General features: G+C 41.4%; 2 protein-coding genes across 3 annotated transcripts; one reads left to right on the top strand and one right to left on the bottom strand.

The window, feature by feature from the left end:
* Positions 1-107: 107 nt before the first annotated feature.
* LOC117848179 (UNC93-like protein 3) lies at positions 108-3,977 on the bottom strand. Its single transcript, XM_034729509.2, has 10 exons — positions 3,761-3,977; positions 3,520-3,683; positions 2,867-2,930; positions 2,669-2,782; positions 2,469-2,513; positions 1,655-1,890; positions 1,481-1,571; positions 1,116-1,228; positions 889-1,012; positions 108-736 (listed from the first exon to the last, which is right to left on the bottom strand). The coding sequence occupies exons 1-10, from the start codon at positions 3,923-3,925 to the stop codon at positions 554-556; spliced, it is 1,299 nt and encodes a 432-aa protein (XP_034585400.1). The 5' UTR covers positions 3,926-3,977; the 3' UTR covers positions 108-553.
* A 2,581-nt stretch (positions 3,978-6,558) lies between these two features.
* On the top strand, positions 6,559-13,494 carry LOC117848029 (diaminopimelate epimerase, chloroplastic). Of its 2 annotated transcripts, none has more exons than XM_034729331.2 (10): positions 6,559-6,863; positions 7,057-7,224; positions 7,944-8,014; positions 8,416-8,473; positions 9,549-9,728; positions 10,300-10,387; positions 10,474-10,533; positions 11,477-11,550; positions 11,654-11,770; positions 13,150-13,494. In XM_034729331.2, exons 1-9 carry the CDS (start codon positions 6,603-6,605, stop codon positions 11,768-11,770), a joined length of 1,077 nt encoding a protein of 358 aa, XP_034585222.1. In that variant the 5' UTR covers positions 6,559-6,602; the 3' UTR covers positions 13,150-13,494. The 2 variants fall into 2 exon arrangements, with proteins under 2 accessions (XP_034585222.1, XP_034585223.1); XM_034729332.2 differs by having other exon boundaries at positions 6,561-6,863; positions 10,303-10,387.

The raw sequence follows: 13,494 nt of genomic DNA, 5'->3' as shown, positions 1-13,494 counted from the left end.
TAGTCAACCTCCTTGCTTTAATCATCTTTCTCCAAGCCTCCCTTAAAATTTCATTATTCATCAAGGCTTTCCTCGAAAACAGACATTCACGAAGGCTGAGTTGCAGATGATCACAGACACATACCAGTGGCAACTCATAGGCCCCTGGTCATGTACAACTCCGTAAGTTCTATTCCCATTTCGGTTTTAAAAATGTACAGTTCTGTGAAGTAGTAGTAAATAATTTTTGAGTACACAAAATCCATGTACTTGTCTAACACAATATCTGCAGGATCCCCAGCTCAGTAGCACATGCATCCATGAAGCCCAGTTGTCGGTTCCCCCATACAGATACAGTAGACCTGCTAAAAATTTACTTCATCAATGTTTGAACCGAATGGCATGGCAAGACATTGTTTCACAAGTCGCAGCTCATATATGATGGACGAGGCATTTCGCTTCCATGCTGCTGGTGAACACAAAATGAGGCAGTGCACGCTGCTGGTAACACGGACGAAGATGCGAGGTCGGGCGCCAGTTTGGTTGTGCATTGATTAATGATAACAGATTTGCCTCAGGATCTGACAGGCGATGACTTCTCGACGAAAATGGTGAGGAGCAGGAATGCGCCGAGTGAGATGAAGAGGGCCGCGGTCATCAAGATGAGCATGGCCTGTAGCGTGATGTGCGGGCTCAGGAAGAAGATGACGGCAATAGCACCACATTCCCAGACCTTGAACTGTGCAAAGGAAGCTTCCTGCGTTGCCATATTGCCAAACTTAAAGCATTTATCGAAGGCACGGGGAATGAAAGAAGTATCGAAGTGCATTTTCGAAATATTATCAGAAAGAAATTGCAAACCAGCGAATGAGATCATGGCATCTTCTTCATCCTGTATGTATAGATTACCTTGGAATCTTCAAACAAAAGTCCAACGACTGCATTTAACTCTGTATTCAACATCCCATCACCAACACCCCATAAGGCGCCTATGAGTAGCGGAACCGCTGCGCCAAGCACTCCAACCATTGGGCTGTAGCAAGATAAAGATGAGGGTACAACTTTTGTCCAAAAGAAAAGGATGAGTGTACAACAGTAGTACACAACTGCACAATAACATTTTAATGAAATCAAACCTGTAAAAAAGAAGCAACCAAAATAGGACTACAGCATGGGCAATAGCTCCGAATGACACTATTAGTGTAGCTGAATAAAGTCCAGAGGTCAAATATCCAGTAACCAATGCACACTGAAATGTAAGGCATGTTCCAAAGGTCAGCTAGAACGTGGATAACTGCAAAACGTTTGACTAGTCACTAATACACTTCAGCAATTCCTGCATGTAGCAATAGCCCCAACAGGAGACTTGGCATTGGCAAATGAAATAGAAATAGAGTTCAGACTCAAATGGGACAGGTAATTCAGGAGAGTTAACATATTAGTGGAGAAAAGGAAGGATAAAGTAACCATCTGACAATCAGGTCGTTGTGATTTCACTTACAACTGTACCAGCTGCACCAAAGATTGCCATGGCTCCACCAACTCCAGAAATGCCAAGCGCAGGTGTTACAATGCTCTTTGTGAATACAGCCCTTTAGAAGAATCCACAGTATTTTCTTTAAAGAATAGCATAGTAACAAAGAGAACAACCATGGATATATAATGGGCTACTTACCAGACAAACGCATGTTCGAGGCCTATATATACCATAAGAGGGATAATAAGAAGCATTCTTCGGTCCTTCAGTGGGGCAACAATATACTTCAACATAGCTCCAAATGAGGAATGCAATTGATCATTATCTCCTTTCTCCTCTCTTTTGGACAGTAAGCACATTAATACAATGCCCACTATCATGCAGCCAAGAAACACAACAAATAATAGATTTTCCCCCGTGACACTTCCTCCATCCTGTAGTGTATGAGAACCAAAGGATCAAGAAAAATGAAACATTGTGTACAAATTTATATTCTACAAAGCAATCCAATTAAAAAAAACAAATAAAGTTCAGAAAAAAATTTAACAATAAGCATTGATCCATTTGCATGATTGGTACTCCATTTCACAATATATATTTGTCAAGAAAGAAAGGACAGTATTTTAGGTGATATATAAGCCAATGGACCATGTTTGGCCTAATTAGATAGAGGAGTAGAACGTCCATCTAATAAAATGCACGGTCAAATCCTACAAGAAGTAACTTTGCTTCAATGTTATTTTTACAGGATATGTCTGCAGCTGATGCAATCGCTTTAGCAGTTATGATTACATCAAAACTCAGGACAACCTAGATAGTTAATTGCTGGGGAAACTAGAGGAGAAATGTTAAATTGATTCATTTTCAGTATTACAACAAATGTCTCGAACCATAGGCTATATATAACAATCATGATCTCAATTCTAGTTTTAGTTTATAATTAGTTGAATCAAGGACATAAAAACCAAATGCCAAGAAATTAGCACTTTGGAATATTCTAGAACAACCAAACCTTTCCATTTCTCAGTAGAGCAAGCGAGAGCAAATTTCCAATGACCTAAAAATTCAAATGCAGTACAAGTCAAAAGCAGTGCTATTATAGAAGATACTAGTCATGAAAGAAGTAGACTCTGCAGTTGTCGTGTGAAGAACAAATACTGAATCTCTCCAGGTATGTTTCGACTAATAATAATAGCTCCTGTAGATATGTACCTGCGTGCTAGCCATAATTCCCCAGAACTCCCCGGTGAAGTTCCCCAAAGTTCGACCCTCAGGCAAATTATTGTCTCTTGCATGACTGAGGGCAGCCGATGTAAGATATGTACCCTGCAAATTGAGCAGAACATAGGTGTGTGAGCTATATGGATTCAATAAAGACACAACAGTTCATGAAAAAAGTAGTTCAGTTACCTGCCCAACCCAAATGATCGATGCACAAAAACCAAGGTACAATGAAGCTGGCACCATTGTGTACCTGACAATTTGTAGTTAACATTACAGGAAAGGCAGCATGTTGTATCTTGTATGTACTGAAACTTTTGCTTACTATTTTGATTTTTGCACAACTGAAACATTGCATGTACTGAAACTTTACTTAGTATTTTGATTTTTGGCACAATTGAAATACCCAGTAGTGGCAGTAGATTAAGAGGCACATCATAGGAGTTGCATGTATCTAAGAACGTTCGATGCATATTCAAGACAGAGTCCTTACTGGGTGTCAGTCAAAAATATGTGATACGTACTAAATTTGGGCACATTCTGACATCCAAAGAAGCTGCCTTTGTGAGTTGCTCCAATCTCAACTATTGGCCAAAGGGGAGGCTGCACAGCTTGAAAACTGATCGCGGTTTAACACAGTCCCAATCAAGGTAATCACCGGGACCATGCATTTCAGTGATCTGAAATTCTGAATGTGGGCAATTACTAATGAACATGCGGAGTGCTTGACGAGTATATTGATCTAAGAAGTCATCGAGTAGAATTACTGAATCAACACTCGCCACGCCAAGCTAGGAATTCTATCGAACAGGCACCAGGCAGCCAGGCCGAGACGCACGCACCATGTCGGGACGAGGTTGGCGAGGATGAAGAGCACGTAGCCGCTGCTGCCGACGACGAGCGCGCGCTTGGGCCCCAGCCGAGTCACCACCGGCGACGCGACCACCGCGAAGAGCGTGAAGGAGGTGTACAGGATCCCCAACGAGAAGGTGCCCAGGTCGCCCTTCTGCAGCGCGAGAACCAACACGATGAACGGACAATAGGAAGACCAGGCCGGGTCGGGGAGCAGGAGCAGGGGCGTACCGTGTTGACGGTGCTCTCGAGGTTCTGGGCGGCGCTGTAGGCGGAGAAGACGAAGAGAAAAGCGGCGGAGAGGATGTGCGCGTCGGCGGCGGGGCTCCGCCTCCCAGCCGCCGGCGCGGCGAGGAGCGGCACGGCTGCGGCCTCCTGGTCGCGCTGGGCTTCCATAGCTGCCGCTAACCGCTAACGCCTCTGCCTGCCTCGCTGTCGCTGTGCTTTCTGTCCGAGCATTTCGAATTAGTACTAGTATGTTACGACATGGGCCCACGAGAAGTCGAGCACTCGAGGTTCTCTCCCCAAAACCAAACACTCGAAGTGAACAGGTTGTTACTTGCGTCATGGAATTTTTTTTCGTGAATACGCAGGAGAGCTGTGTATCTTTGTATTAAGAAGAAAAAGAATTGTACATCGCGGGCCAATCCGGGCGCACGCACACGGGTTTAGGCATGTTTTAGCTTACATTACACCACCACAACGACAACACAAATGGCACAGAAAGGCCGAAATCAAAAATGCTGATCTAAAACACCTGATGGTATCGGCCAGCCTATGGCAGCTAGGCGTCATGGAATCTTAGCCATATGTTTTATAGAAATTTTATATTTGGATCATTTGGTAATAGGTAAGCATCAAGTGGCAACAAATATATTGAATGACGTGGCGCTGTCGTCGCATTTTCTTTTAGGTTTGTTTTTTAATATAGGATCAGAATAAGGCATCCTCACTAAAAAATTGTTACAGTCCACCTTCCCATACAGTAAATATTGTTACAGTCCACCTTCCCATACAGTAAATGGTACTCCCTCCGTCCCAAATTACAGTTCTAGATATATAACTTTTGTTATGCACCTAGATGTATATTATGTCTAGATACACAGTGGCAGATCTAGAATTTTACCACAGGGTATGTCGAAAAAAAATCTTATGCAATTTGATAAAGCCATTTACAATTTGCTAAATTCAAAGATTAAGCTAGAAACAATAACAAATCATAATATAAATAGTTTGAAATATAGCATAGAAGAAACTTACAATATTACTTGTCTGCCTTTGTTTACCCGCCGCTTTTGAATTTGAATGATATGAATTTGTTGATTATATCTTCTTCATTCACTTGGAAGAAAATATCCCGCTCAATGAATGTGACTAGACAATCGTCCAAAACACTATCACCTAGTTTATTCCTTAACTTTGTTTTCACTTTAACCATTGCAAAAAAATACCCTTTCACCACTCGTTGTTGCCACTGGTAAAAGCAATATCAATTTGAGAAGCAAGTAAACCATATCATACACTTTGTGCCTCCGTGTATTTAAGAACATAAGTTTTTTCAAATAAGAAAAAAAATAGAAGATAGATTAATCTTAAACCTCCTCATGGACGATTAAAAGTTCTCATCATGGACGATCAGAAGTTCTCGTCCTGCGAGAGGCGGGTGGTGGCGAAGCTCTGGCGTGAGGCCCTGGTGGTGGTGGCCTGGTGCGGCAGCAGTAGCGGAGGAGTTGTGGCGGGCGGAGCCGTGGAGAAGTTGTGGCGCAGTGGCGGCGGACTGGCGGAGGGATCGTCGAGATCGAGACGTCGACTGCGCGACGCTTCGACTCGGTTTCCGTGACGGGAGGACGTGGACTGGCGGGCGGTTTGGTTTCCGCGACGAGAGAAGTCGTGGGCTCCTGACGGACGCGGACTGCCGGCTCGGTTTCTGCGTCAGAGGCGAGCGGGCGTAGTTGAATCATCGCGACGCGTCGTACGTACCAGGTAAGGTGCTGGGCCCAGGGTATGCCGGGTACGTACTACTCGGCATACCCTGTAGATCCGCCCATATAGATACATAGTAAAAGTTATGTATTTAGAAAAATCAAAACGAATTGCATTTCGGGACGGAGGAGTACATATATAGACTATATATAGACTAGTACTTGTAACCAAATACGTTGCTCTAGTTTGCTTGTCGTACTTGAGCTTTCAAATTGCCTCTCAACGATTATGGATTTGATTTCTACACAAGTACACAACCTCACACATTGGTTTAGGTCAGATGTAATTTATGCCTTTTGTTTTCTTCAGCTAGGATGATGACGTCTTATGGCCATCTATTTTCTTATAAAATGTAGTGCACGAATCACGTTTTTATTCTAAAGTGTGGCTTAGGAGATGATGAGGTAACATATTACCGAGTCTATTCTCTTCCATTATCCGTATTTCCTACTTCATCCGTTCAGGTCGTTTTGACTTTTCTTGATTCATAATATTATTATGGATCTAGATATACATTATATCTAAATGCATAATAATATCTATAAAACTAAAAAACTAAAACGACCTACAATTTGGAATGGAGGGAGTACCAATTTGAACCATGCTCTCTTGTTTAAGGTGGTAAAACAAATTGTGATGAGGGACAAGTAGAAATAGTGCTTCCAAATTCAACGACTATGTGACTGTTAGGGCTTGTCTCCTTAATCATAATCAACATGTCCCAAAAGTCCGATAAATATGCATGGGCTAAATCGATAAAATAACATTTTTGGACGTCCAAATTTAAATCTGCCTTTAGAACAGAGTGGAGCGAGTACTTGGAAATTGGAAATTTGGAATGCAACGTCAGCGGCCTAACCCTTAGCACAGGTGAGTCAGCACTCAGCAGTTCAACATCTATACACTGCGCAGAGGATCCTGCCTTGTTCACGTGGACCAAGCACACTGTCAATGACAGCGGGCCACACTTTCTAAGTGGACCCACCTGCATTGGGCCAAAGGCTCCGCGTCATTACCCGTACAGCGACCGCGACAGCGACCTCCTCCGTCGCCCCGAACCCCTCGCGCTCCCCCACCCGCTCTCGTTGCCATGTCGCCCGCCGCCGCCGCCGCCGCCACCACCACCACCTCCTTCGCGGCCGCAGCCACCGTCTCCTCCCCCGCCGCCCCATCCCGCGGCTGCGTCCGCCTTTCGCTCCGCGGGGGCCCCTGCGCCCCTCGCCGGGCCGTCGCCTCGATGGCCGTTTCCACCCCCAGGTCCGCCGCCGCCGCCTCGTTCCTCGAGCGCCGCGAGTCCGAGCGCGCCCTCCACTTTGTCAAGTACCAGGGCCTGGGAAACGACTTCATCATGGTGGGGAGTTTTTTGCTTTTATTTTTGTGTTTGAACTTAACTTCAGCTACTATCATATCCTGAGCCCGAGGTGTTTGTACTTTGTTTGGGGGAAATCTGCTGTTACACGAATCCGTACAATCAATGTTTTTTCAGATGATGTGGGGTAGCTATTTTTGCTGTTCTGTTCTCTGATTTCTGCGTGGATTTTCAGGTGGACAATAGGGATTCGTCAGTGCCGAAGGTGACTCCGGAGGAGGCGGCGAAGCTGTGCGACCGGAACTTTGGCATTGGCGCTGATGGCGTCATCTTCGTCATGCCGGGGAGCAATGGCGCGGACTACACCATGAGGATCTTCAACTCCGATGGCAGTGAGCCGGAGGTATGATACTGAAGCCTGTAGCGCCTGGGCCAAGTGCTTTGTTCAGTGCTGTGGTAATTGTTTTTCGTATTCATTTGTCTGCCAGCAAATGGAGCTAAGCTAACTTAGTGTACTGCCATTCGAGGGCCACCACTTAACCACTCGCTGCTGCCAAGTTGGTGCCGATATTTATATCCTCTGAGCTTTAGATGCTAAAGGAAAAATGTTAATGTGTAGTTGTGAGGTCAGGTTCCTCAAATGCTGGGTAGAAGCAAATTCTGGCCTTCAAATAGTTTGCTAGCTTGGGCTTTTTATATTTTTCTAACTAACAATCTGTGTAAATTGGGACATCAACCAATCTAAACATTATTAGAATATTTTCTAGAAAGCGTCAACTAGCTAGGGTCTCTTTATTGTATCATCTATTTTGCAGGCATACCAGCATTGGGGTCCGTATGCCATACACTAAACTCTGATTTCGGAATTGTGGGTCTATACTGGCTGTGAAACCTTTGAAGCGCCATCATGTTTCCAGTCCAGATTCTTACTTTATGATAATCAGATATACTGGTTGATGTTCTTTTTTGCTCTACAGCCTCTACCAACTAAAGAAACCTCTCTTTTTTTTGCTCTTTTTTTCATTTCCATGTTGTTGACAGTCATAAAATGTTCGATGGAGTTTGTTCATCTGAATTATTCTCCTACTCTACATGTTGACCCCTTATTTCTTTTGGTTTCAGATGTGTGGTAATGGAGTCCGTTGCTTTGCTCGGTTTATAGCTGAGCTTGAAAACCTGCAGGGAACACATAGGTAAGGCACTGCAGCATCATTGTAAAACAAGTAAATGATATACACAAAAATTGTCCATGAGATGTTATGTTAATCTATGTCTAACATTTTCTTTGAGGGGAATCTGGGCCTAATCATTCTGGGCTTCTTTTGGGTTTCATCTTCATAAAAGTGGCTGGGTTATTTACTTTGGCTTGCCAAGCCTATCACAAGTTCACAACCCCATTTCTTTACCTGGGGGACTGTCTATGTTGAAACAACTTGGGTAGGCTTGTTATTGTTGAATCTAAGTTTAATGTTAACATAAATACTGATAGAAACACAATTATGATAGAAAGGTATAAAATATAAATATGATAATGTGGATGCATCATTCTTTGTTATCCCCTCCCTCCCTGAAATTAGTTCTTTAAATGTTTCAGCTTCACGATTCATACTGGTGCTGGACTGATCATTCCTGAAATACAAAGTGATGGGCAGGTAAATGTTTTCTTTTTAGTCATTTTGAGATCTTAATATGTTAGTGCAAAGTCTGTAAGACTTAACCATGCCTTGCTATTTATGTTGCTTGGTCCTGAGTGAAGGTAGCATCTTTTATTTGGTCACTAGTTGTCTGGTAAGGTTCATTACCTCTACTGCAACTGATTTATGTGATACGTGAAATCTGTTTCATCTTGCATTCTTCTACAGTCAATCAACATGAAATTTCATACCAGTATACCACTATAGATAAATGGTCTTTGGACTGTTCAGATAGGATAGTTATTTTGCCACTGTAGCAAGCTTAACTTCTATGTCAGTCAATTTGTCCTCCAGAATATGGGCAATTTGTTGGAAGAATGTATGTACCTCACAGGCAGAAAAATCTAGGAGGAACTAGGTGGTTTTTCGTTAAGAAAAAGTACTCACTGAAATTGTTGCGTTCCACAAAAATGATGTGAACCAATCAGTAGACAAAATAAGATTGCTGATCTTGAGTGTAACAATCCAAAACCAAATTCACCCTACAGTAAACCACAAGGCCCTAGTTAAGCTGCTGAGTGAGAATTCTCTTCTACCGAAGTTACAAAAAGTGCTAGGCGCTAGGTGTTGCCTAGGTGATCCTAGGCGGTTGTACTTTTTCCATTCAATTAGAGTGATTCCTTGTTAAATACAGGAGATATGGCCTATAAAAATAAAGAATTTTGACATTATCACACGGACATAAGTCTCCATCTTCATGTGTCCCATTTTCATTTATGGATCAAGTCCTGAACCACTCGAAGAGGAAAAATGTCTATATGAAATGCCTAGGTGTTAGGAAAGGCGGTGCTGCTCTGCCTAGCGACTAGGAGCCACCAGCAAGCCTTTTTGAAGCAGAGCTTTTAAGCTACTGAGATGAGATCCATTATCTTGAGCTTTCTTGGCTTTAGTACCCTAAAAATGCATTTGCTTCCTATTTTACTTCTCCCTTTTTCAAGTTCAAAAACCGTTCACTCATTCTTGTTGAACATAGCTCCTTTGAGTTTTGAAGTTATGCTGTGAATAGAATTTTATACACATATTTTGTTTTCAGGTAAAGGTTGATATGGGCGAGCCCATCCTTTCTGGACCAGACATCCCCACAAAATTGCTAGCTACCAAGAACAAAGTTGTTGTCCAAGCTGAATTAGAAGTTGAGGGCTTAACATGGCATGTAACATGTGTTAGCATGGGCAACCCTCACTGTGTCACATTTGGTGCAAAAGACTTAAAGGTAACACTCAATTCATGTAAAAAATGCTTTCTTTTCAAAGTTCGGAATTTGATTGTTGATTAGCAAATTGCATCCATGCATTTTATGGATCCATCTATGGGAATACTGTTCCTTGTTAAAACATTGGAATCAGTTGTTTGTTTAACATGCTTCATTTTTACATTTTGTACATCAAACTTTTGGTTCTGGAACTTGCTAATTGTATAAATCAGTGACCCCTGTGATCTTTTTTTTTTTTGCATTGCCCTGGTCAGCACAACCTGTTGTTTTGACTTGTAATGGTTTGTGATAGTATCATGTAGGGTATACTTCTGGAGGTAAAAAGAGAGGATTTGTTAAGATGCTTCAATATGGTTCTGTTATTGTCTAATTTGGGGTCCATTGTGCAGTTAGATAACACCTAGCTGCCCTGCCCTTCCTGCTGTGTGAATTAGGATTTAGGACACAAGTTAATAAAGTTTTATTCTGGTTGAACTATGTGCATCATGAAACTTTAGTTCGTCTAAACCAACCAAGCTGTTCACACAACTGCAGATTATAACAGTAGATTCTTGTCTTGATTGAACTCCAGCAGGTCTTGCAGGTCGACGATCTAAAACTTAGTGAAATTGGGCCTAAATTTGAGCACCATGAAATGTTTCCTGCTCGTACCAACACAGGTAACTCTTACTTTCTTGTGTTACTATGAGCTTTCATGCATACATCCTCGTATTTGGACTTTGTTTAAGTAACTTTCCTTTTGCAGAATTCGTACAGGTTTTGTCTCGTTCACACCTAAAAATGCGAGTTTGGGAGCGTGGTGCTGGTATAACTAGTCTTCCCTTAGCCTCCTTAACTGTGCACATCCCATTTGCTTGAATGGCAGAATGTCTTCTTTTTCCTCCCCTAATGTATCTATATGCTTGTATTTTACTTCTATTTTTGGTGGAGGTGTCAATATGTCATCAGTACCAACATGGTCCACATTATAACCTCATAATGCAAAGACAACTTATGCAGAGTTCTTTGTTGGATCTGATAGTTTGGAACCATGGAAGTTGATTTGGAAGCCATGGGGTACTAAGAAATGCCAATTTTTTCCGTAGTTAGTAGCCCATAATCGGTGTTTGAAAGCCGACCATCTTGCTCACCGGGTTTACCACATCCAGACAGTGCCTGCTTTGTGGTCATTTAGATGAGACAATCAATCTCAGTCTCTTGTGTCATTGCAAGAGAGACTTGTTTAGACACTGTGGTCTCCCCGATCTGTCACCCCAATCATGTGTGTCACATTTCTTTGAATGGTGGTCTAGAGCCATTATATTGGTGGCGAGTTCAGTGCTGGCTGGAATTAACTTCTTGATAACATTAGGTGCTTGGACAATTTGGAACCCATTAGAATATTTGTGTCTTGAGAAGGAGTTTGCCCAACAATCAATGGGTTTTGCATATTATTAGTGACGTTCACAGGTGTGGGTCATGGCCAGTGCCGAAAGATTTGCATGGCTGACCATGGTTGAGACCTAGTGGCTTTGTTGTTGATTGTTTTAATTTTTTTCTGTGGCGCATATGTTTTAAGTTTGAACTGGTGGGATCTATGTTCTTTTTTTCTTAATGCAATGATGTACAACTCTCCTGCATATTTGAGAAAAGAACTTCATAATGCAAATAGCTATAATATATATCTGACTTTAATGGTACCTCCTTTTGTATTTATGCATTTCTCACTTGGAGTTGATATGCAAACTGACCTTTATGGTTGAATGTAGGAGCAACTCTTGCTTGTGGTACTGGTGCTTGTGCAGTTGTTGTTGCTGCTGTTCTAGAGGGCCGAGCTGAGCGGGTCTGTGTTTCTTTTTTTTCCTTTTTCTTATTTTTGCACATTGACTCATAGTCACTATACTTTGGGTTGTATATTAATCTTTTATCGTTTAATTGCAAAACAGAAATGTGTAGTTGATTTGCCTGGCGGCCCGTTGGAAATAGAGTGGAGGGAGGATGACAATCATGTTTACATGACTGGTCCAGCAGAGGCTGTCTTTTATGGGTCTGTTGTTCTCTAGGTCAGTTTTATGAGGTCTAAGATTTATTGACCTGCATCTCAGCAAATATAGTCAACATTGGGCATTGATATAAGCAGATACTACCTGGCTAATACTATCTGAAAAGAAACTTTGAAATGTATACTCAATTACTCCCTCCGTTTCAAATTGTAGGTCATTTTAGCTTTGTCCTAAGTCAAACTTGTCTAACTTTGACCAAGGTTAGAAAAACATTAATATTTACAATATCAAATACATGCACTATCAATATATATTTCACAGTCTATCTAGTGAATCTAGTTTGATGTTGTAGATATTTGTGCATTTTTCTATAAACTTGGTCAAAGCTAGAGAAGTTTGACTTGGGACAAAGCTAAAATGACTTACAATTTGGAATGAAGGGAGCATTATACAATTCAGTGCTGAAGTAGGTATAATAGTGGACACAAAAGCTTGGGAAGCATATTGGTAGTTGAATCTAGTTGAACTGGTATTGAAGTTTGCGTTGGCAATACCAACTTATAGTATTGCAAGAACCTGTAGTCCTGTACCCTTTTCTAATTGCATTCTGTTGGGGATGGAGCATGATATGATAAAACTCAGAAGTAGGCATTAAAGAATTGTGATTGTTAATAGCAAATTCTCAAATATCAACATTTGGGGTTTGGAGATGGGCCCTTTATGTTGTGCAGATGCTTCTGCTGACATTAATCTAAGCCTCTAATTTGAAATCACAGGTAATAAGACCAGATTGAAGCTATTGATATTGATGTGATGTGCATAGATATACATCTATTGTGCAAAGAAAGTGTTTTGTTTTCAAGAGTGTTTTCTCATTCTGCCTGTCTATATCGGTTAACACCTTGGTTAGTGTAATGATCTCACTTTTATATGTTCACGTGTTATCATCAACCAATTTCTTGTTATGGAAGAGGTGCCACAGTATTGCAAATCCTCTGTTAATAGGAAAAAACTGATAGTTGTAGTGACATCTGCAAGAAACTACTACCTCTGTCCCAAATACTAGTCCATTTAGGTTTGTCTTAAGTCAACCTTTTTTTTAATCTCTGGCCATAGATCGCTAAAAGGATCATGTAGATTGACAACATAAGGTTGATATTACTAGATTCATCATGAAAAATACTCTCATAGTACATAATTTTTATATTTAAAATAATATACTTTATAGATATCGCTAGTCAAAGTGCTGTATTATAGATATTTGCTAATGGACTTGTATTTGGGATCAGAGAGTACCTTATACTGTAAGTGAAGTGATGTATTTTTGTGACCTCATATTTAGCATTATATAATGATTTTTACCAATGTCTAATTCCTTTGTTAAACCATGATACATTTTGCTATTTTACTGTTGACTCCTGCTTACCAAACATTATTAGGTACCGGGGACCAAGATAGAAGTGTTGGCTACCACTGAGAGCTTGTGAGATTGGTTACAATATCCAAGAAACCGAATGTTCTGGTACCAGTACACTTTCAGATATTTTTAATTTGGTTTCTTAATTTGGGCAGGATTAGAGGCTTCCTCGTGAAGCATTCTAGTGTTGTTCACTTTTTGTATTCTTAGTCTGTCAGGTTTGAACCATACATTGGTAACATACCTGTCCAACCATTTTCTGTTTCTTTTCTTGGCAATAAGCGAATGTTAGTGCGTAAAGTTTCAGTAGCCTACAGATCTACCTTGATATCCTGCAACATGATTTGGCTTGCTAGTTATTTGCTGA

Source organism: Setaria viridis, chromosome 3 (assembly GCF_005286985.2).
Source record: "Setaria viridis chromosome 3, Setaria_viridis_v4.0, whole genome shotgun sequence".
In the NCBI taxonomy this organism is placed as follows: domain Eukaryota; kingdom Viridiplantae; phylum Streptophyta; class Magnoliopsida; order Poales; family Poaceae; genus Setaria; species Setaria viridis.
This window is presented reverse-complemented; position numbering and strand designations above follow the sequence as displayed.

What these genes read in the sequence shown, in the direction of transcription:
- LOC117848179 (XM_034729509.2), bottom strand. Translation starts at nt 3,925, where the DNA reads ATGGAAGCCCAGCGCGACCAGGAGGCCGCAGCCGTGCCGCTCCTCGCC. An exon ending in TGGTTGCTTCTTTTTTACAG is followed by an intron (nt 1,013 to 1,115) that starts GTTTGATTTCAT and finishes ATCTTGCTACAG; the next exon opens with CCCAATGGTTGGAGTGCTTG. An exon ending in TTTTGTTTGAAGATTCCAAG is followed by an intron (nt 737 to 888) that starts GTAATCTATACA and finishes ATGGCAACGCAG; the next exon opens with GAAGCTTCCTTTGCACAGTT.
- LOC117848029 (XM_034729331.2), top strand. Translation starts at nt 6,603, where the DNA reads ATGTCGCCCGCCGCCGCCGCCGCCGCCACCACCACCACCTCCTTCGCG. An exon ending in CCGATGGCAGTGAGCCGGAG is followed by an intron (nt 7,225 to 7,943) that starts GTATGATACTGA and finishes TTTTGGTTTCAG; the next exon opens with ATGTGTGGTAATGGAGTCCG. An exon ending in AACCTGCAGGGAACACATAG is followed by an intron (nt 8,015 to 8,415) that starts GTAAGGCACTGC and finishes TAAATGTTTCAG; the next exon opens with CTTCACGATTCATACTGGTG.